Source organism: Bufo gargarizans, chromosome 5 (genome assembly GCF_014858855.1).
Source record: "Bufo gargarizans isolate SCDJY-AF-19 chromosome 5, ASM1485885v1, whole genome shotgun sequence".
Taxonomy (NCBI): domain Eukaryota; kingdom Metazoa; phylum Chordata; class Amphibia; order Anura; family Bufonidae; genus Bufo; species Bufo gargarizans.
In genome coordinates this window covers 14,385,760-14,410,378 of record NC_058084.1, presented here as the reverse complement: position 1 = coordinate 14,410,378, position 24,619 = coordinate 14,385,760, and the positions used below count along the sequence as shown (strand labels likewise).

At 47.3% G+C, this 24,619-nt stretch overlaps 1 protein-coding gene across 2 annotated transcripts in view; it reads right to left on the bottom strand.

Moving 5' to 3' along the window:
• The window catches only part of AGO2 (argonaute RISC catalytic component 2), a 91,441-nt gene extending 68,212 nt beyond the window's left edge, over window positions 1-23,229 (bottom strand). The window contains exon 1 of one of the 2 annotated variants that reach the window (XM_044292805.1): window positions 22,974-23,229. In XM_044292805.1, the coding sequence (XP_044148740.1) occupies window positions 22,974-22,995 (22 nt within the window). In that variant the 5' untranslated portion in view covers window positions 22,996-23,229. The remainder of the gene's footprint in view (window positions 1-22,973) is intronic. The other variant, XM_044292806.1, reaches the window with a different exon arrangement.
• Window positions 23,230-24,619: the final 1,390 nt, after the last annotated feature.

The following is a 24,619-nucleotide window of genomic DNA, read 5'->3' as shown; positions in this document are numbered from 1 at the left end:
ACATTGATATCCGGAGTCGGACCCCAGCTTTTCCTTCTGCACAGCGTTTGTCTCAGCCATATCATTTCTCCATTCAAGTGAATGGGGTTGTGTCGGGAAGCACCGGACAGGGGAGGCATTCACATGTTGCGGATTAGGCTGCGGACTGTTTGTGTAAATAAGGGCTCATGCACATGACTGTTTCCATTTTGCGGTTTACAAATCTGCTCTAGCCGTGCCGTGCGCATGGCACCATTTTTTTTTCAAACTACTGAAGAAATGTCCTATGCTTGTCCGCACAACGGACAAATATAGGACACGTTCTATATTTTTACGGAATGGACATATGGGTGCTGTCCACATCTAAGGCACCCTATTGAAATGAATGGGTCCACATCCGATCGGCAAAACATGTGGATTGGATGCGGACAGAACATATGGTCGTGTGTATGAGCCCTTTTGTTGTGCAGATTGCATCTCCACTGAAATGATGAGACATTCAGCTACAGGAATCCACGTCCTGCCTCACAGCAGTGTCATCCCCACAGGCTAACAGAGGAAGTCTAACGATGTGAAGGCACCGTAATTAGGACTGTGGAGGCCATGCCTACTAACGATCTACCATAATTAACATCTTAAAACGATGCAAAATCCCATCGACACTGCCTCATTTTCCCAAGAACCACAGTTCAGTGTTCTCTTCCTAAGCAGAGGATCTTTCGCCCGCCATCCCGGTACTTCCAGGCCATCAATGCAACCGCGCAACCTGAAGGATGGGAACTACAGCAGGAGGATCCCCAGCAGACAACAGGACTTCAGTGTAGCGTACCGTCACGAGGACAGGCATTTTTTTTCCCCTGCTCCAGTCAAAAAAAAAAAAAAAATGCAGGTATTTCAGTGCATCCCAAAAAGGATGAAAGAACTATTTTCTTGCCGATTTTCAGAGACCCTCCTGCGGCACAGTAATGAGGCCTACAGGGGGTTGTCACACCAATGCCATCCACAAACAGCCCTGCACAGTGTTTGCAATAATTGTGTGGCACAAACAAGTTACCTGGGAATCTATATAAATCCGCTCTTCCCCGGAGGCTCCTGAGCCGCGAGGTCTCTGAGGCAGAGCCGTGTGTGGGTGCACCCTGACAACGCTCCCAAGTGCAGTCAGCAGGCCTGGGGCAACAGCCGGGTGACGGACATGTATAATACAGTCACAAAGTACAAGCTGCTTTCACACCTAAACTCAGGAGGAAAAGGTCTGGGTGAAGTCTGGGCAGATATTGCGGATGTTTGCATTCGCACATACAGGTCCTCCGGGAAAACTCCAGGAAATATCTGGGTTGGGATCCAGTCACACAACTGTATACATTTGAGGATCAGCAAAACATGGTTACCGGCTGTGTTTTGCAGATCAGAATGTCCTTCCCTATGACAGAAATGCCCATTCTCGTCAGCAAAAACGGACAAGAACAGGAGAGGTTCTCTCTTTTTTGCGGGGCTGCGGAATGGAAGTGCGGATGCGCAGAGCACACGTTCTGCTGTCAGCATCTTTTGTGGCCCCATTTAAATGAATTGGTGTTCATCGGATACGCAAAAAATTGTGCAACAGATGACAGAAAAATACGGTCATGTGAATGGGCCCTACGGCTAAATGCACACGGTCAGAGATTGCGTGCGGATTTTCTGCACAGAAACTCTGCACCATAGGTCATGTACATTGTATTCTATGAGAATTTTAAATTCTCATGCGCACGATGCAGATTTTTACCTACGGTGCAAATTTATTTTAGTTTTCCCGTCTCTATTTTCTCCATTCACTTCAAATGGCGACAGTAAAATCCACATGCGGAAAATACGCAACAATTGATGTGGATTGACGGCACGGATTTCCCTGCGCACATCTGCATATTTCAGTGCGGATTGTCTGCACATAAATCCTGAATGTGTGCATTTACCCTGTAAAAAGGCTCGAGTCAGGCTACTTTCACACTCGCGTTTGGTGCGGATCAGTCATGGGTCTGCACAGACGGATCCGATCAGATAATACCGACTGCATGGGTTCAGAACGGATCAGTTTGTATTATATTTAACAGGCCAGACAGATCCGTCTTGAACACCATTAAAAGTCAATGGAGGACGGATCAGTTTTCTATAGTGCCAAAGAAAAACGGATCCGTCCACATTGACTTACATTGTGTGTCAGGACGGATCCGTTTGGCTCAGTTTCGTCAGACGGATACCAAAATGCTGCAAGAAACAAAATGGAGACGGAACGGAGGCAAACTGATGCATTCTGAGCGGATCCTTATCCATTCAGAATGCATTATAAAGGCAAATTGATCCGTTTTGGACCACTTGCGAGAGCCCTGAACGGATATCACAAACGGAAAGCCAAAACGCCAGTGTGAAAGTAGCCTTAGGGTACTTTCACACTAGCGGGAAAGTTTTCTGGCATTGAGTTCTGTCCTCGGGGCTCAATACCGGGGGAAAAAAACTGATCCGTTTTATCCTAATGCATTCTGAATGGAGAGCAATCCGTTCAATATGCATCAGGATGTCTTCCGTTCACCACTCTTATGGTATTTTCTCCGTCCAAAATTTCGGAACACTTGCCGGAATGCCAGATCCGGCATTATTTTCCATTGAAATGCATTAATGTTGGATCCGGCACCAAGCGTTCAGGCAAAACACATGCGCATACCTTTAAAAATAAAAAATAAATACCAGAGAGACAGATCCAGTGTTTCAATGCATTTGTTAGACAGATCCGCATCTGATCCGTCTACAAATGCAATCCGTTTGCACACGGATTTCCTGAACTTCACAACGCAAGCGTTTAAGTACCCTTAGTCGATGCTCATTGTGGTTAGGTTGGCGACAATTTACCACCACCGGTAAGTCCTCATATCTATGGCCAACCTTAGGTTGGACCCCGCACCGATGGCAGAATGTGCCAGAACTACTCCAGTCGCGGCTGATACGGATTCTGCAGGCTGTAATACATCCACAGCTCATCCCTGTAAGATGGCGGCGCCTCCATGTGTCACATAACCCTGGCAGGACCAAGCACCTGCTACACCGGACATCAGTAAAACTGTAGTCACCACACAGAGCCGCGACGAGGGGTGGGGGGGTGGGGGGGGGGGGGAGAGCCACAACATGCAGATACCTGTATTTATTCTCCATGGGTCGGAGGACTCCCCCAGACACCTACGTCATGTGGATGTGTCATATGTTAGAGACTGGGGACCCCACTGATGTCATTCTCTTCTCTGATCTCATATTAGAATTAACACTGTGAGAAATATATAAAGAGATCAACTCTTCTCCCGGCTCCTGTTCACACACGGCTATCTAAGGTGACAAACCACATGAGAGGACACTGGCTTCTCTGACAGATCATCTAATGTGTATAAAGGGTGTCCAGACTATTTTACGTGATCTTCCAAGTTTCCACAATGGGATTTCCTGCATTAGCTACCTGCAGATTTCATCACCCACATGTCCACGATTTCTCCCTTGGGATTACAAAGGATGAAATGTGCACTGAAAGTCCAGACAAAAAAAAATATTTTTTTTTAAATCACATGCTGAAAATTTAAAAAATATGCACCACAGGTCAATTTACATGCAAAAAAAAAAAAAAAAAAAATAAAATAACTGTCCCTGCTATGTGTAGCTGAGATCAGGTACGGTGTTGCACCGAGGACTTGCCACACAAAAATGAACACGTAATATGCAATGTGTGCAGGAACCCTTAAAGGGGTATTCCAGCTTTTTGATAGTGAGGACAGGTCATCAATACCAGAACAGTGGGAGTGCGACACGCAGCAAACCCACCAATCACTCGTTTATGGCAGCCGCCAGTGGACGGAACCGGAAGCAAAATGGCCTCATCCATTGTTAGCGGCCATGCCAGGGTGCAGCTCAGCTCTCAGTCACTTGGGATATACATCTGATCATCATTAAAAATCAGGGGACTCCTTCTGTCTAACAGTTCAGACGCCGCGGTCGCAACTAGGGCTGCAACGATTAATTGACATTATCGATAATATTCAATAATGGGATTTGTTGTCATCCACAGATCCCCCCATAACTGCAGCCCTAGTCGCAACTGACCGCAGCATCTGAGGCCAAACTGCTGGGATCGGAGTTTTCTCTGATCCTGCAGTCAGAGCAGGGGGCCCACTGTATAATACTGCTGGCCCCCAGAAGTCATGGTGTGGGCCCAGCCCCTGAAAGCAAGCTACCACAGTGCTGGAACAGTCTGTCGCCGAGCGCTACCTACTTGCAGAGACATACTATTATGGCAGAAAGCGCTGAGGGGTTAATAAAATTAAAGTAGTTGTCCAGGTTATAACAAAACTGCCTCAGTGCCCCAAAATATAACAAAATAATACATACCTAAAAATTAGAAAAAGCACAGTGCCAACGTTTGGAGGTGAAGGAGCCGACCATTTCCAGTCTGGCATTGGGAGCGCTCTGATCAGCCAGGTGATGACGGCTAATGGCAGGAAATGTCTGACCGCTAATCTACTCCGAATAAAGGCACCTTTATAAAGTAAGTGAGGGATTACTGCACATATCTGTGGACACACCTATAGCAACCAGAAAACTACAACCTTCTGTCCTCAATTCCAGCCTCAAACCCCCCTTTCATTTCCATGGTTATGACCACCCTGTGGATAGGTCATCAATATTATTTCCCGGTTGACCCCTTTAAGGAAGAGCAGCCCCGGTTTTCCAACTCTAGACAACCACTTTAATAGAATTGTAGAGTGGAGATCAGTCAGAAAAGTAGTATTAAAGGGGTTATCCAAGACCTATAATGCCCCCCCCCTATATGTCCAGGCCCCTTACACAGACTGTACTTGCCTCGCTCCCGACACCCACGTCGCTTCTGATGCCGGCACGGTGGCTACTGCATCTCCCCGTCGTGCAGATGAAAACTGCTAGGGAGGCTCATTCCTGCAGCAGCCTGAACCCCAACCCAAACCCCCCCCAAAGCAGGTGGCGGTGAGCGAGCCACTTGTGTGAGGGTCCCGGGCATTATAGGTCTTGGATAACCCCTTTAAGGTACCGCCACACAATACGGATTGCCTGCGTTTTTTCCTGCATAATACAGTCCCAGCAAAAGGTATGGGATTAGACAAATCTCTTGTACACTGTTTTTTTTTCCGTGAGGATATTGATCTGCTGGGGCTGATTTTTAAATCCACCGCATGTGATTTTGTGCTTGGATTTCACCCTTTCCAATGGAAAGGAAAACGTCAAGTAACACGAGGTTATTGGTGCAGATCTGGTGGTGAAAACCCGCAGTATTATAATACAGCACCAGCAAAGTGAATGAGATCTGACAAATCTAACCTACATGTTGCTTTTTCCTTCCGTTCGGAAACTGACCTGTTGGGCGGATTTTAAAATCTGCAGCCTACGAACTGTTTTAGCGATTGCGCACCTTCTGTAGAGCGGTTTTCCCCATTGATTCCAATGGTGTTAAAAAGAAAATCCTCAACAAAAACCACACACACACAAAAAAAATAATATCAACCACATGATGGTGGTTTTGGTGCGGAACCTGCACCGTATGCAGCCGCCCTCACAGCCAGCTTAGGGTAAATCCAGTGGAATATAGGACACCGTTGGGTTTGGCACGTGTGAGCTCTTACTGTCATCCCAGTTCCCACAATTCTGCTAACAGGAAACCACCAACATGTGAATAAAAAGATAGAGCATTATATGTAGATGTCGACTGAATACACTGGGCAGAAGGGGGTCCCATGCACAATACACAAAGCCAGGAAGCTGGGGAGAGCGGCAGAAAACACGAGGTGGGAGCTGCGGCTCGGCAGTATCTCCACAGCAGCTGGCATTGTTATGTAAAGCACTCTGTACAAGGTGGAGAGTCTGTGAATGAAAATCTACCGCCATATAAGGCGCGTGTCCTCAGATGACTCCGGGAGCTGCAGTGTCACTCTCAATACAAAGCACAACAAACAGCGCGGCCTCCGTCCAGCCGAGCACTGAGCACTCGCCAGCAACGTGAAGGCCGACAGCCCAAAAGAAACACACAAGTCATAAAAACACCAGCAACAACCGCCTCACTACAGGTCAATTTTCAACAAAAAATAATGAGGCACACACGACTCGTCCATCAACATAGAAGCAAGTCTGTATGCTCAGATAAGCCGCCAACAGAACATCTATTCCCCACTTACCTAACGGGGGAGATCAGATCCGGCGTGTCAGGGCTGGGTTTAGCCACAGCAGTATTGTGCCATGCGGCCAATTAATGCAGGGGGCATTTGCTGTGATTTTAACCACAGAAAATGTTGTGGGGAAAAAAAGAAAAGAAAAGGGAAAAAAAAAAAAAACGCTCAGCAAAATAAAACCATATTAGGGCTCTTTCACACTTGCGTTCTTTTCTTCCGGCATAGAGTTCCGTCGTCGGGGCTCTATGCCGGAAAAATCCTGATCAGGATTATCCTAATGCATTCTGAATGGAGTGAAATCCGTTCAGGATGCATCAGGATGTCTTCAGTTCAGGACCGGAACGTTTTTTGGCCGGAGAAAATACCGCAGCATGCTGCGCTTTTTGCTCCGGCCAAAAATCCTGAACACTTGCCGCAAGGCCGGATCCGGAATTAATGCCCATTGAAAGGCCGGATCCGGCCTTAAGCTAAACGTCGTTTCGGCGCATTACCGGATCAGATGTTTAGCGTCCTGGCAGCCATGGTAACTATTCAGAAAAAGCTAAAGTCCTGGCAGCCATGGTAAAGTGTAGCGGGGAGCGGGGGAGCAGTATACTTACCGTCCGTGTGGCTCCCGGGGCGCTTCAGAGTGACGTCAGGGCGCCCCACGCGCATGGATCACGTGATCGCATGGACACGTCATCCATGCGCATGGGGCGCTCTGACGTCATTCTGGAGCGCCCCGGGAGCCGCACGGGCGGTAAGTATACTGCTCCCCACTACTACTATGGCAACCAGGACTTTAATAGCATCCTGAGCATAGTAACACTGAACGCATTTTGAAGACTTATCAGTCTTCAAAAGCTTTCAGTTCACTTGCGGTGTTAAGGATCCGGCGTGTAATTCCGGCAATGGAAGTGCACGCCGGATCCTAACAACGCAAGTGTGAAAGAGGCCTTACTTACCGGTAATTGCCTTTTCATGAATCCTCCATGACGGCATTACCATGAGAGATGATCCACCTCCAACCAGGTAGGGACAGAAGAATAGAGAAATAAGTGCCAGAAAAGCCGCGTGCATTCCGCATTTTATGAAATGTCCGGCCCATAATCAAACAGTCCTATCCTATTTTTTGGCGGAACAAAAAAAAAAACTTGTGCAGTTATTTTAAAATCTTTTACGGCGTTCACCGCATAGCAATTTTTTTTATTTTTTTAATAGTTTGGACTTTTCGGACATAGCGATATGTAATATTTTATTTATTGTTTATATATTTTATATGTAAAATTAGGAAAGGGGGTGATTTATACTTAATATTTTGTTTAGTTCTTAAATTTTTCCCCCCCTTAGGGGCCAGAACCTGGGATCTTTTCATCCCTTGTCTATTCACCCGGATAGAGCTCTATCAGGGTGAATAGGACCTCACACTCTCCCTGCTGCCCTGTGCATAGTACACACAGCATGGAGCCGACTATGGCAGCCAGTGCTTCAGTAGCATCCGATCGGAGGCCCACGATTACACTGCTGAGGCTCCGATCAGAGGCTGCCACTGCCACCAATTAAAGGAGGTGAGGGGACTCTGGCCACTGCCACCAATGATTTTAATACTGTGGGGGGCCCACACTGCACCACCAATGATAACTAACGTTTAATACATTACAAATGCAGGCAGCGGCAGAAACACATTGCCGGCACCCGACCTCTGACAGGGCGCTGCGATCAGCTGCAATTAACCCCTGCGGTAAACTGCCGCGGATTGATGTGCCCTGTCAGATGCCGGCAATGTGTTTCTGCCACCGCCTGCATTTGTATTGTATTAAACGTTAGTTATAATTGGTGGCACAGTGCGCCCCCCGCCCAGTATTAAGAACATTAGTGACGCAGTGGCCACAGCCCCTCCCCTCCTCCGCCCCTCATTGGAGGCAGCAGCACAATCCATGTTCTCTGATACTAGGCTGTGCAGCGGCACAGCTTAGTATCGATAAAAGACAAATCCCGGTATCGTATCGATACCGGGCTAAAAGTATCGATTGGGTATCGAAAGTTTGATACCCGAAACAACCCTAATCCGGACACGCTCGTCTGCAACCACCTTTTAAAGAGGTCTGGCGACCGATGTGGCAGCCAAATTAGGCTTAAAAAGAGCTGCAGCTGATTGCCAGGATTTGTTCAGACTTGAATCTACAAAAGGAAGGACAGTAGCTCCTTTAATTTAGAAAAGGGAGACATCTACCTTATGACAGGATGTTACGGTAAGTGTTTTGTCTTCCTCATTTAAAGAGAGTCTACGCTTAAGGGTCCATCCACAAGTCCGTAGAGTATTGCGGATCCGCAATACACCCGGCTGGCACCCCCATAGAACTGCCTATTCTTGTCCGCAATTGACAAGAATAGGACATGTTCTATTTTTTTTCCTGGAGCCGCGGACCGGAAGTTCGGGGCCGTGCTCCAGAATTATGGATGCGGACAGCACACTGTGTGCTGTCCGCATCCACTCCTGCCCCATAGAGAATGAATGGGTCCGCACCCGTTCCTGATAATTGCAGAACGGGTGCAGACACATTCTACGGACGTGTGAATGGACCCCAATTGTCCTGGGAATGAATAACTTTCTATCTGGAGCCTTCCATTCCCATTTAAGCAAGTGATGTTCTTATGAACTGGAAAAAAAAAATTTCCATTGCTCAAGACCACTAAACATTTTGTCCTGTACTGACCTTAGTATCTTCTCATAGTCGCTGTAACTGCTTTAAAGAGGACCTTTCATGGGTCCAGACATTATAAACCAAGTATCAGGATATGTAGAGCACAGTGCAGGGATCTAACTGCACTTGCCATTTTTCTGGGCGCCGTTCTGTTCACCCGCTGTGGCCCCCTTTAAATTCTCCCACCTGGTATGCCAATTTTAGTATCAGTACAGGGAGGAGGAGACCGAGTCTTTCTCCCTGGGCGTCTCCTTCTCCACGGCTGTAGAGCTGTCCAATCACAGCCAGGGAGAAGGTGAGTTTTGTTGTGTTTTTTCCTCCATGGCTGCGACGCTCTGCGCTGCGATTGGACAGCGCTACAGCCAGGGAGAAGGAGACGCCCAGGGAGAAAGACTCGGTCTCCTCCTCCCTGTACCGATACTAAAATTAGCATACCAGGCGGGAGAATTTAATGGGGGCCACAGCGGGTGAACAGAACGGCGCCCAGAAAAAATAGCAAGTGCAGTTAGATCCCTGCACTGTGCCCTACATATCCTGATACTTGGTTTATAATGTCTGGACCCATGAAACGTCCTCTTTCATTTCATTCCTTAGCATCTTCCTGTCCCTGCCTGGTTGGAGGAGGGTCATCTCACATGGTAATGCCATCATGGAGGATGAAAGGGAAAAATGTGCATTAAACAAGCAGCAAATGCAATCAATTTTGCCATCCGGCACAATACTGCTACATGTAAACCCAGTCTTACCGTCCGCCTGATGGAAGACAGTTGGGCTGCGAATGTACACTTATGATAATCAGCAAATTTCTCAGTTTTGGAACTTCCCCCCCCCCCCCATATTAAAAAGTAATGTAAATAAAGATAAATTTATCAGACTGCAGATCATGCCCCCTCTAGAGAGCGCAGAAGGCGGCATAGAAACCTAGAAATGCAACAGTTTGTGACTTAAGGCGCAAAAAAAGATGATAAATCTCCCGCAAAGTGTGTATAAAGAGGCATCCGTCTGCAATAAGCATAAGAGCGGGGTAAAAGATCATATAAACATTAGTATTGCTGAAAACACTATTAACGTCACATATCACTTGCAATATCATCACTCGTTAAGGGCAATTTTTCTGCCCCAAGGTACGAGCACATGGAGCAGTCGTGATGCGGTTGTGACGTGGCAGTAGGCACCAATTAAATTAATAAGGACAGCACTGCATTGTTAGTGACTGCAGCACTGAGCACCCATTAACAATGCAGACTGACTAAACAGCGTGTGATCATACCCCAACAATCAGGTGATCAGTGACATCTTTACATGGGCCAATCAGAATTTAGCATTCGTATGAACGTTTGTTGTGCCCGCCCCCACCCCCTGTGTCAAGGTGCCTTTAATCCTTAGCAAATGCAATGAGGGCACCCCAGCTTCCCCAGTCAAAGACCATTATCTATTTATCCCTCAAATTTTTAAACTACACACCATCTAAAATGGGCGTTAACCCTTGGGGGCCTTTTCTGCAGACCCCCTAGTGAGGATTCACATTTAGCCGATCCCTGCTACTGTATTCTGGCTCCTTGGATGCTGCAGTTGTCGGATCTTCCTGCATCAATCAGTTTAATGCGAGTCACATGGCTGCTGCAACAAATAGCTGGCTCCAGCAGTGAAATGTCAACCTTGCGACATGTCACTGGGTCACGTGACACATGGCTGACATCACTGCTGCAGCCAGTCATAGGCTGCAGTGGCCACATGACTTGCATCAAACCGGGGCGGGAGCTGCACCACCAGAGGAAGAGCCATGGAGCCAGAGTCCAGCATCATGGGTCTGGCCATGCAGAAAAGGGTCTCTTTGCCATCTGGATTACTCCATCAAACTGGTTTATCAGCTCTCCCTATTCCCACAGCCCAGGATCCAGCAATTTGTTTGACAAAGTAGCCTGAACAATAGTTTGTGATGACCACTAGACGTCCGTCTGCCAAGAACGATCGTCCAGGATGGAGAATTTCAGCAGAAACTGTATGTACACAATCAAGAGACCTGCTGTCTATCTTTTAGGACTGGCCGGGTCAGTCTGGCGATGTGGCAGGTTCATACGAACAATCCCACAGATGGTGATCACCACAATGCAGCCAGAATCCAAATACCATAATCTGATTTAGTAATTTATCTAGTGATAAAAGGTATAATACGCTGTGCATTATCTTCACATTGATGTGCAGTTGAATGGAGCCCATTGTTTCTTATCAGCCCATTTCAGTCCTATCTACATTAGGAAACTTGGAGCAGTACAAGAGCTCAGCCATCAGGAGTCCGCAGTGACTGGACGGCATCAGAGGGAAGAACTGCGGAACCAGAAGAGAAGAGAACGGGGAGGTTGGGGAAGAACTGCGGAACCAGAAGAGAAGAGAACGGGGAGGTTGTGGAAGAACTGCGGAACCAGAAGAGAAGAGAACGGAGGGCCAAACTGCGGAACCAGAAGAGAAGAGAACGGAGGGCCGAACTGCGGAACCAGAAGAGAAGAGAACGGAGGGCCGAACTGCGGAACCAGAAGAGAAGAGAACGGAGGGCCGAACTGCGGAACCAGAAGAGAAGAGAACGGAGGGCCGAACTGCGGAACCAGAAGAGAACGGAGGGCCGAACTGCGGAACCAGAAGAGAACGGAGGGCCGAACTGCGGAACCAGAAGAGAACGGAGGGCCGAACTGCGGAACCAGAAGAGAACGGAGGGCCGAACTGCGGAACCAGAAGAGAACGGAGGGCCGAACTGCGGAACCAGAAGAGAACGGAGGGCCGAACTGCGGAACCAGAAGAGAACGGAGGGCCGAACTGCGGAACCAGAAGAGAACGGAGGGCCGAACTGCGGAACCAGAAGAGAACGGAGGGCCGAACTGCGGAACCAGAAGAGAACGGAGGGCCGAACTGCGGAACCAGAAGAGAACGGAGGGCCGAACTGCGGAACCAGAAGAGAACGGAGGGCCGAACTGCGGAACCAGAAGAGAACGGAGGGCCGAACTGCGGAACCAGAAGAGAACGGAGGGCCGAACTGCGGAACCAGAAGAGAACGGAGGGCCGAACTGCGGAACCAGAAGAGAACGGAGGGCCGAACTGCGGAACCAGAAGAGAACGGAGGGCCGAACTGCGGAACCAGAAGAGAACGGAGGGCCGAACTGCGGAACCAGAAGAGAACGGAGGGCCGAACTGCGGAACCAGAAGAGAACGGAGGGCCGAACTGCGGAACCAGAAGAGAACGGAGGGCCGAACTGCGTCTCCGGCTGAGTCCCGGCATTGTCTGCCAGAACAGCCTGCCGGAATTCACACCGCAGTTGTGAAACTAGCCTGAGTTATTTCCTGTATGGGATGTAACTGGAAGCAGTCTGGAAAGAATCAGCAGGCCTGTAGCCAAAAACTTTTAGGATCTCCTATTAAGAAGAGTTCCCCTAGATCAGGTTATCATCAAGTGCCTGGCATAAAGGCGACACAAACATGATGTAAAACAAGAGGGAGCTCCTGTAGAGACACTGAACAAGCAGAGAACAATAGGAGCTTTCAGTCGAGATGCCCTAAAAAAATACGGCACTGACTGAACTACAGGCTGTCAATCAATGGCACATCTCTTTGTAACCTGGCGCTCAGATGTGAACATACTTTGACCATGGAGCCATGTAATCCTAATGCTGAAGACGGTCTGGGCAAGATATCAGACAACACAAACTCGTTGCCTCCAGCAAAACCCTCACAGTGTGACTACTGCATGACTTGTCCAGAAACTGCATATTTTTGGCGTTTCTAATGCGTTGTCATCGTGTATAGGGAAATGGGGAGAAAACCAGTCTGTCCCCTCTCAGGTCCTAATGGGAGCACTGCACCAACCAAAGATATATGACCTAACCATTTAGAAGAACTGCAACAGTGAACTTCTTCCAAAAAATACTCGGGACAGTTCCCCGTGTCTGGGAATACCCTGTCTGCATGGAAAAGGTGGTTACTGCATGGATCATACATTCAAAATGAAAAAACGTAGGAAACGCCAACTTCATACTTGCGGCAAAGCTATCTGGAACAGATGACCAGAGTTCTCTAGATCCAGCATAGCCTTGTGCCCGCCACTATTGATTATAATGGGATGCGGCAGCTCCCTGGCATAAATACCAGGATTTGGTCGGACTACAACTGCTGCACAAAATGTTTTTTGTCTGTCAGGAAATCAACCGGATCACCGCCGGGCCCCACTGCAGTTCATGGGAATCCGGTGGTGAAGGAGGGGATCCGGCAAGGCTGTTCTGTGCCGGAACATCCCGTCGGATCTCAGAACAGAGATGTGAATGAGGCCTGACCTTGTGTAAGGCTACATTCACACAACCGCAGTGTTTTGCGGACCACAAAACACAGATACTGGACTTGTGCATTCGGTGCTTTGCAGACCGCACATGGCCGCCACCATTATAGAAAATGCCTACTCTTGTCTGCAGCTGCGGACAAGAATAGGAAATGTTCTATCCTTTTTTGCGGGGCGGCGGAACGGAAGCATGGATGCGGACAGTACACTGTGTGCTGTCTGCATTTTTTGCGGCCCCATTGAAATGAATGTGTTTTGCAAAATTGCGGAAACGTATGCGGACCCATTCATACGGTTGTGTGAATGAGCCCTAAGGCTTATATCACACAAGTGATTCAGAATGAGTCTGGGTCTGTTCAGGGAAAAATTGATGGTTTGGCAAGCAATTTGATAGTTTTTTTTGATGCATTTTTCACACGCGTGAAGAAAAACTATTATATCAAGGCCTAATGATTTCTATGGGACCAGGGCTACGTAAAAAAGATGTAGGCAACGCAAATCACGTACAGAGCTCCAGACTAGTCAAGTCACTGAAACCAAAGGCATTATCATCAAGGCACCGTTGTGCGCACTCTGAGGACCATACTGATCAAGCCTCAACACATTTTTTGAATAAAAGGGGCAGAATCTGAAATACTGTGAAAAGGGGCAGCGCTGGTGTGAGTGACATCTCCTTCCTCACTAACCCATGCTTCATAGCTTCTGCACACAGGAGATTGCAAAAATATGGTTAACATCGGGAGAGAAAGACCCAGAGACGCTCCTAGCACCCCAAAACCCAAGCGGAAATGGCCAAGTTTCTCCATAGGAGACCAGTGGCAACCGCAGGCCGCTCTGGCAAGACAGCGCACCAAGAATGCAGAACTCCTCAGGAGAAGAAGCTGAGGGACATTGCCTGCAGGATTAGAGCGCACCAGAGCAGACAGACAATACTGCACTTAGTAAAGCTTTCTTCAGAGCCACCTTGTCTCAGGCTTTAGCATGAGGGAACTCAGAGAACTCAGCCAAGACATGCGTGCCATAGGACACCGTGTGGACACAGTCCTGCCAGGGCCAAATTGTGGCACATAATAAGGCTCTAGGACAGACATTAAATTCATAAGTCTCCTTGCAGAACACCGCTTAGCATATGATCAAAGATCAAGAAAACAGGAGTCTGAGAAAGAACATAAGACTAAAAGGTCTCTCAGAATCTGTCATGCCAGAAAGATATTTACAGACATCGTAGGTGAGAGCAGAAGACGTCTCATAGAACGAATCCACTGCTCTCTCCGACCCAGGCCAAAACTGGGCGATTCTGCCATCAACGTGGTCTGCGGGTTATTTAGCTTCAGGGACACGGCCACCATCTCACAAGCCTCCAGAGAGGAAAGAAATAAGGTATGGGGATTCGTCAGACCTACCCGCTGTCTAATATCTTCTATATCAAAAAAATGCACAACACCGCGGCCTGGAGCATTCTCGATACTTCACCCACACCTGGCTCCCTGTAGACTCTCCCCTGACCAAACTACCAGGTCTCCCTACACTAGAAACCTGGGAAACCGTTACTATACATAAGACTACCAGAAACAAGTGAAACATGAGGCGAGGGTCACCATATTTCTCCCAGTCACCATATTCCTAACTAACTGAAGACAACAAGACCAAATGAGTTCTTCTAGGAGTGCCACATCATGGCACATTATCTGTGTCCCACCCTATGTAACTGCCCGGTGCCATTGATCATTTTGGATCCTATTAACAACTCTGCTACGTTCGAGATCGTCCTCAAGCAGATTACCCTGCTCCATGTGATCGGCATCCAGGCCCAACTTGCATCGTCATCGCATAGACAAGACCGCTGATCACCATAGGGAATCTGGTCATGAGAGGGACATCAAGCCAGGAGCACTCCTTTATGGGACTCTGGTGATATACTTTCACCTCTCCTTCAGGATTAACACCTAATTGTTGTTTCACTTCTCTCATTTGATGGTTTTATAGGTGTATTTGACTTAGGAATGATGGTTGTGAGGGTCCAGGTTGGGATGACTTCAACTTCGCCGCCCCCCCCCCCCCCCCATACCCTTGTGTAGTGGTCCAAAGTGAAGACCACACAGATATTCCTGAAGTGGTGCCAGGAGCCTGCTCACCACTCAGTCGCATATTATTCGTTATTTTCACTTCTACTTTTCCCCATATTTCTCTGTTCACATTACCCAGGATGAATTACAGCTGGTGGACCCAACTGACCCCCCCCCCCCCCCCCCCCCATGGCATTGCTCAATGTGACCACTTTTAACGTGAGAGGTCTTAATACTTCCCAAAAGAGATCTCGGATCATAACTTAATGTTACAGAAAAGCAAAATGATATACGTTTCTTGCAACACATTTAAAATCCGGAAAAAAAAAATCCCTAAACTGACCCACACTGAGGTTCAGAAGGCCGCTGGGGGGGGGGGGGTCAGTATAGCCATCAGTAGGCACGTTCCATTTGTCCCCATAGTGGCAACAGGACCCAGAGGGCAGATTCCTCTTTGTCAAAGGCAACGTTGGACCGCTGCTGCTATCTCTTGCACCAAACACGCTCCAACACAGATGGATAAAATCGACTCTTGCTAAGTTCCGTGACTTTGCTGAAGGGATACAGATAGTAGGGGGGAGATCTAAAATGTCTAATTGAATCCCATATTAGATACCTCAATAGGCAGCTCAACTAATCCCCCAAAAAACGATAGGGGGAATACAAAGTGTATTAAGGGAAAGCCACCTACTGGATACATGGAGAACAGTGAACAATTCAACTAGAGACTATACATTTTTCTCTGCAGTGCATTGTTCATATCAACGATAGAAATATAATCCAATCTCACAAATCGCACATAGACATGATACGCGGCTCTGAGATAGGTCCTGTCACAGTTTGCGACCAAGCCCCAGTAACATCTTCATTCTCCTTTACCAACTTGACCATAAAGAGAGTGGATGTGGCGCCTAAACGAAGCAATTCTAGATTCAGAAGTTCACTTATCCGATATCTCACGTAAAAGAATGCAATATTTCCAAGATAATAAACCCTCAGACACTTCCCAGACGATAGTATGGAAAGCACACAAGGCCTACATACGCGGAGAACTTATCGCGTTAAGTTCCCAACTTAAAAAAAAAAAGACAGAAAAAGCTAAACTCACCGATAGGTCAGATATCAACAAAAGAGCTACAGAAGCAATCCAAAGCACAAACAGCTCAGGAAGAACTTGCCTCTTAGGAGAACTTCTTAAAGGGAACCTGTCACCGGGATTTTGTGTATAGAGCTGAGGACATGGGTTGCTAGATGGCCGCTAGCACATCCGCAGTCCCCAGTCCCCATAGCTCTGTGTGCTTTTATTGTGTAAAAAAACCTGATTTGATACATATGCAAATTAACCTGAGATGAGTCCTGTACGTGAGATGAGTCAGGGACAGGACTCATCACAGATTAATTTGCATATGTATCAAATCGTTTTTTTTTACACAATAAAAGCACACAGAGCTATGGAGACTGGGGACTGCGGATGTGCTAGTGGCCATCTAGCATCCCATGTCCTCAGCTCTATACACAAAATCCCGGTAACAGGTTCCCTTTAACATAAAATGCGCTAAAGCTTATCAATATATTAAAGGACTTCTGTCACCCCCAAAAGTAATTTTTTGGCTACTTAAAATCCTTATACTGCGATTTTTCAATATATAGCGCTCTTAGCTTTTTTCGTTCACTAGTTTCTTTAAAAAACAGGGCGGTTACTTGCTGGTAGCAGCCGCATCCTGCTTTCAAAAAAACGCCCCCTCCTCCTGTTAATTGACAGGGCCAGCGATCGCTCTAGTCTTCTGGCTGGCCCTGTCTGCGTTCAGAATCTCGCACCTGCGCCGTACCGGTCTTCATAAATGCAGAAGAAGCTGGTTTCATTCTGGGCCGGGAAGGAAACACCCAGTCATGCTGGTTAATAAATGTAGCCTCATGGGTAAAGCCTGTCCCGTAGTACTTTTAAGCACGGATGTAGAAAAGGCTTTTGACAGAGCCGACTGGCTATACATGCAGCGCACGCCTCACAGTGATGTCTCTATATCAATCAAGTGCTAGAGTAAGCGTTAATAGAACCTTGCCGAAGTCTGTCCATATTACTAACGGGACTCGCCAGGGTTGCCCCCTCTCCCCCTCCCTTTTTATATTCGTGATGGAGACTTTATTACAAGCTTTCCGAGACAATTCGCACATAAGGGGTCTGAAGGTGGAAAAAAAAAATTGAACGACGACCTCATGCTGCTGGTTACCAACCCCACGCAAGCCTTCCCCCAGATTTTAGACATCTGTCGCATTCGGCAGCCTATCGAATTTTAAGATCAACTATTCCAAATCGGAGGCTATGGGATCCAACCTCCCGACCCGGACAATCTGCTCCCTGAAGGAATATTATCCTTTAAAGTGGAACACCAGTTCTCTTCCGTATTTAGGGATAACTCACCAATCACATGTTATATAAATCCAATTATACCACAATCCTTCAAAAGATACAAAGACAACTCAACTCTTTAGCATTACCTTGGATATCCTGCATAGGCCGCGAAAACCTACTCCAAACTTATATTGTCCCCAAGTTATTATAACTAATGCAAATGGTCCCTATATACTTCCCGGGATCATTCTTCAAATCGATTAGGAAGACCTTTACATCCTCTCTTTGGAAAGGCAAAAAACCTAGAATAGCTTATAGTAGGCTTATAAAAGATCGCCTACAGCATGTACTATCACAGAGCTACTCAATTGAACAGGTGGCTGCAAATATGCATTCCTAGGTCTTTCGGACCTCTCCTCCGCACCTACAGATCTCACCAAAGGTCTATACTTCGGCACCCATGCCATCCATATTGATACTCCTTTATTCTCAGTCCCCCCAGGTTGCCTACCAGCAAATAACATTCCTTATCTGATTCAGCCTCTACTTCCCAAGTACCACAATTTTGGGAGCTTCTAAAAGATGCTACTCTCTCGTCACTCGTGGCAGACACTGTCTGTGGAGAACATACCTACTTACTGCTCCCAGATCATTAGAGATGGACATTTCTTAGCAAGGCAGGAGCTGATACAACACTACCACAAACCCAACCTGGTTTGAAAAACTCGCTCTTCCCGAAACACAGTATCTCGCTTCATATAGGGGTCCCTTCATATATTCGTGCCTGGTAACAAGACCTAGAAATAACATTCTCCCCACAAGAAATCAAACATCCATCAGAGGTCACACGGGTTCTCAAACTAGTGTATAAAGATGCAGGAACATTCCTATAGAACGATGACCTGCTGGTATAATGACCCTTATAAACTTTTCAGAACGGGGCTCTTGGAATCTGAAACCTGTTTGAGATGTTAGTCCCAGAAGGGAACCTTATGTCACATTCTATGGTTTTGCCCGCCAATACGTCCATTTTGGGATCAAATAGGGAAACCGATAAACGAGATTTGTAAATCCCCCCAGTCTGTACTGTTGCAGCCTCCTTCCAAACAATGGCCTCCTGCCTACGTTACTAATCCAAGCTGCCAGATTGCTGACCCCACTTCGCTGGTTACTTGGGCAATGAGACGCCTTCCCTGCACATCACAAGACAAACATAATACGCAAAAGCATCAACCAACGCTACAGAACCTGCGTACAGCGCAGAGGAGGGCAGAAAATCCACATAAAAAATAAACACACAAATCTGCACTATTTCTCACAGTTTTTGTGTGGATTTTATGTTTATGCTAACAGGCCATTGATAGGATCACCCAATGAGAGCGCTGGGTGATCGCCACCACCTGTTACACAGGTCAATTAACAGCAACAAGCATTTATACAAACGCTCATCCCCCATAATTGGCCCGATTATTAGTCCTTGTAAAAGGACATTTAGGGTCCATTCACACATCCACAAGTGTTTTGCAGTCTGCAAATTGCGGATCCGCAGAACACGGACACCGGCCATGTGCGATCCGCATTTTGCGGACCGCACATGGCCGGAACTTTAAATAGAAATGCCTTTTCTTGTCTGTGTCTGCGGACAAGAATAGGACATGTTCTATTTTTTTGCGGAACCGAAGTTCGGATGCGGACAGCACACTGTGTGCTATCCACATCTTTTCCGGCCTCATTGAAATTTGACCGGTCCAGATCCGTTCTGCAACATTTCGGGATGGATCGGGCCCCATTTTGCAGACGTGTGAATGGACCCTTAGGGCTCATACACAAGCCCGTGTTTTCTCTCCACTTCCACATTTTACACAGGTTGGATGCGGGCCCGTTCATTTCAATGGGGCAGCAAAAGACGCTGACAGCGCACTTAATGCTGTCCACATCCGCATGCCTGTTCCGCGGCCCGGCATAAGAGATAGGACAAATCTTATTCCTGCCCGTTTTGACGACAAGGATAGGACATTTCTATTGAAGTAAAAAGAAAATAGCAGCATGCAGAAGTCCGGGAGCCGTGTTGCGGAGTCCTTCGCCAGATATAATTTATTTGGGATATTCAGGGCAACAGACTGGGTGGATTACAGAGGATGACCACTGGGACATCACCCATAATGAGAGTGGTGGTCCCTAAATCACTTGTATGGACTGAGCAGCAACTACTACCCTATTCACTGTCTGCAAGATGCAGAAAGGTCAAGCGACACAAGAATATGTGCGGCTTACATTAAAATCAGAGGAGTAAAGGGCATATCAGATGGGCAGATTGTCTGCCCGATAATTGCCGTGAGCGTTCCTATGAACTCTCGTTGGCGATCATCTGGCATCTAATACTGCCTCCGATTGCTCATTCATCAGCAATTCAGCATGCCGGAGGCAGATTGTGCTATGTAATCACGACCTGCCGCTGTCCTGCATGGGGACGAGCCATGGCATTGTGATCGCTCCTCCCCATGTTGCATGTAATAGCAATGTCCTCCGCCAGCTATCTGGCTTCCCTCCCAACAATCGCTAGCAGCATCAGGGTGTCTCTTACAAGCTTAAAGGGGTTGTCACTTCAGCAAATAGGGATTTATCATGTAGAGACACAAGGCACTTACTAAATGTATTGTGATTGTACATATTGCTTCCTTTGCTGTCCGGATTCATTTTTCCTTCACATTATACATGGCTCGCTGCCATGGTTACAAGAACCCTGCGAACCAGCAGAGGTAGACATGTTTGCACACTAGGAAAAAGCGCTGGCCTCTCTGGTGGCCGGGACCGCGGGAGTGTGCATAGTCGCCAGTGAAGGAGGCAATATGGACAATCAGAAAACATTAGTAAGTGCTGTGTATTAACTTTCTCTACACGATAAATGCTACTTGCTGAAGTGAGACGACCCCTTTAAGGCTTCCAGTTCCGCATCCACAAGTCCGTTCCGCGGTCCTGCATAAAAATAGAACATGTCCAATTCTTGTCAATTTTGCAAAATAGGACCTCTCTCTAGACAGGGGGAAAAAGGCGGCATGCTCACAGGCAGGATACGCCAGAGAGCGAGGCGCGCTCCCTCTTCTTGTCGCAGGAAACTGTCTCAATAGAAAGTCTATGGGCCGGTCTTGATTCTGTCTCCTGCAGTGGGGAGTGCGCTGTGTGAGCGGTCGGTGGGGGTCTTAGCACTTGGACCCTAAAAGATCAAAACCTCTGAGATGTTGCTATGACATACCAAAAGTTTTCCGAAGTTCAGTGACACATTAACGTCTCCGGTAACCCACTGAGGTGTTGGGGTAAATGCACACGTTCAGGATTTACGTGCGGACAATGCGCAGGTGTTCACAGGGAAATGTGCGAGGTCAACCTGCATCAATTGGAGCGGATTCACATGAGTATTTGGTGCAGATTTTACTCTCCTCATCGAACTGAATGGAGAAAAAAACGTTTATAAATTGACATGCTGTGGATTTTAAAATCCGCATGGAAAAAACCTGCATTGTGTGCATGAGAATTTCAAATTCTCATAGAATACAATATACATGACCTACGGTGCGGGTTTTCTGCATGCAAATCCGCACGCAATCCTGAGCTGACAATGGGACAGATCATTGCTGACCAGGGCTATTAGTAACGCTCGTTAGTAATGATCTGGCGGTGTAAATGCACCGCCGTCAATTACCTGCTGAACGAGCAAAACGTTAATTCATCGGGCATAACTATCTTTTGCGCAGCACAAAAGATCATTTCCCTGTGGCAGATGGTGCCGGGTAAACACGACCTGCAGCCGGGAAACAACGAGACCGTATGGGGAAGAGCGTCGGCACTAGCGATCACTCCTTCCCGTACTCAGGGGCAGATCGATCCATGTAGATCCGAAGTCGACTCGCATAGAACTTCCTTTCAATACTGTACGGAGAAAGAGCGAGCTCCGTACAGTATTAGAATGTATTGGCTCCGATGAGCCGAAGTTATTACTTCACGTAATCACTTCAGATATTGTTCTCTACTGTAAAGAAACATTTCCCGAACTCGGGTTTAGTTGCAAGTGGTTCTCCGCTTAGGGTCCATTCACACGTCCGCATCCGTTCTGCAATTTTGCGGAACAGGTGCAGACCCATTTATTTTCAGTGGGGCCGGAATGTGCTTTCCGCATCCGCAGATCCGCACTTCCGTTCCACGAAAAAAAATAGAACATTTCCTATTCTTGTCCATTTTAGTCATTGTTACAATGGATCTGCAAAAAATAAAAGATAATGGATAGGATACGGATGTCACCCGTTTTTTTTTTTTGCAGATCCGCAATGTGTGGTCTTCAAAACGCATACGGTCGTGTTCACGTAGCCTTAGGCCGAGTTTTTGTAACCCAGTAATTTCTGAGGTAAATTTACAGCAAACTCTGCATTAAACGTCCGTGAATTTCGAGGCCGTCTGGTGTGCCCGGACGGCATTTCACCTGCACTGATACATTGTAGCAAACCTCTCGTTGTCTGAGCTGGATACAACAGTAACAAAAAAATAGCATCCTCTCTTTCACTGACAAGAAGCAGAGGTCTTGAACAATCGCAACATACTGTAGAGTAGGATTTTCCATTCCACAATAATTCTCTTTATTTACCCAAATCTGGGCTAAAAAAAAAAAACACACTTGGGCGGTTGCAAACTAACATTTTCTTTCTGCGGCCGTTCCGTTTTTTCTTCTTCTTGCGGACCATAAACAGAACCATTCCTTTCAATGGGTCCCCCAAAAAACAGACGGTAACCCGCGTGCATTCCGTATGCCTGCTCCTATTATTGTCCGCCTTACAGACAAGTATAGGGCTGTTCCGTTCCGCAAAATATGGAATGCACACGGCCATCATCCGTATTATTTGCGGGCCCCAAGGCCTCATGCACACAGCCAGTTCTTTTTTATTTGCGGTGAACAAACCGCAGACCCACAAAATACGGATATCGCATTTCGCTGCTGCGGACCAATAGTCTTCAATTCGTCCACCACTTGCAGCCCAGACACGGGACGTTCAGCCCGGACATACGGATACACACAGCCGTGTGGACGTAAGCCCAGGAGAATACGGAGGCTTACGGTCGGGACTGGCCCTTTAAGACGTGTTTTACCCAGCATGCCCCGGGACGCCTGGCACGTGACCAAGGCTCCTCAAGCGGGACTTCGCGCGCCGCGACCGTTACTGAAGAGGTATAATACAATATATATATATATATATATATAAAACTATTCCGGTCGCCCTTCAAGATGGCGCCCAGGACGTCCGGTAACGGAGGGCGAGAGGAAGCTCAACACCCGCTCCTCTATGGTATGCACCGGAGACCCCGTAACACAGGACTCACCAGGGCCGGCTCCGGCGTACATCTTGATTCCACCAGTCAGTCACACAGAAGGGAGCGGATAAAAGAGAGAAAGTTCCCGAGGAAGCAGTAATGGCGGGCGAACTCCCCTCAGCTAGGTCTCCATCGAGCTTCGTGTACTCCGCCGCCGCCGCCGTCTCTAGACTGTACGCGACATGAACTGAGGGAGAAAGGCGGGGGCGGGGCGACGACGTCAGGAGGCGGGGCTAGAATCGCCATTCGCGGCGTCCTCTGTAGAAGGCGGGGCCACAAGCCGCACTCACTGATGTCATCCGAAAGGGGAAAAAAGGGCGGTTAAACCCAAGGGGCGGGGCCAGGACGGCGGTTATGGTTACTCAGTCAACAGCAGCAACAACTGTTTTTTTTTTTTGTTTTGCGTCTCTCGGCCGCCATCTTTGATGTGGGCAAACAGTCCTCTGAGAGAAAACTTGAGATGTTATAGTCCCTGCCTTCCCAGAGCCATAACCTCTTTATCTGTCTGTTCACACAGCCGTATGAGGGCTTGTTTTCTGCAGGACAAGTAGTACTTTCCAACACCACTGTCTAATATTGCATATGATGTAGTGGGAAGCGGGAAAGAAATTCCAAATGGGGTGACATTGCAAAATAAAAGCAATTCCACCACAGTTTTACGTTGTTTTTATTTTCGATGTTCGATAAAACTGACCGGTTGCTTTTATTCTACCGGTCAGTATGAATCCGGCGATACCGTATACGTCTAGTTTTTCCTGCGTTTTGGTAGTGATGAAATAATAACAAAGTGGGAAAAATATCTGTTTTATTTTTTCGTCGCCATATTTCGACCCCTATAACTTTTTTGTAATTATGTGTAAGGAGCTGTATGGGGGCTCGTTTTTTGCGGGGCGATCTGAACTTTTCATTGATACCATTCTGGGTGTGTATGACTTTTAGATCACTTTTTATTTTTATTTTTTTATAGAAAATAAAGCTACAAAATATGGCAAATCGGCAATTTTGATGCTTTTTGCTGTTTGCCGTATGGGGAATATATTTTTATACTATGGGCGTTTTCGCACATGACGACACCCATGATGTGTATTTTTTATATTTTTTTAGGTCTTCTATTTTTATTTTGGATGATTAGAATTTTTATGTTTTTATATTTTTAAAAACTTTATTATTATTCTTTTTTTACACTTTTTTATAGTTCCCATAGGGATCTATGCCATGCAATCATTAGATTTCTGTTCTCCTAGACTCCATTGCACTTGCATTGGAGTCTATGAGTAATTTGCTACTTTCCTATGGAGCCCTATTACAGGCAAGGGCTCCATAGGAAATACTGTGCAGCAGCCTCCTGTCATTCACAGAGACAGGGGCTGCTGCACACACGCTCCGGCTCCTCCGATCGCCGCACGGGGGAGCCGGAGCATCACCGGAAGCGCGAGCCGGGCCCCTCACATTAAATCTACTTACATGGCTACCTGCGCCGCTCCTGGTCCTCACAGCGCCGCCGCTGCTTCTTCCCGTGCGCGGATGAAAACATACGTTGTCGAGGTGGGAGTAGCAAATGGCAGACGGGGACGAGCCTCCCTAGCATCGCAGGTGACGCTAGAGAGGCTCGTCCCCGTCACCGCCTGACATTGGCTGGTCACCCCCCCCCCCCC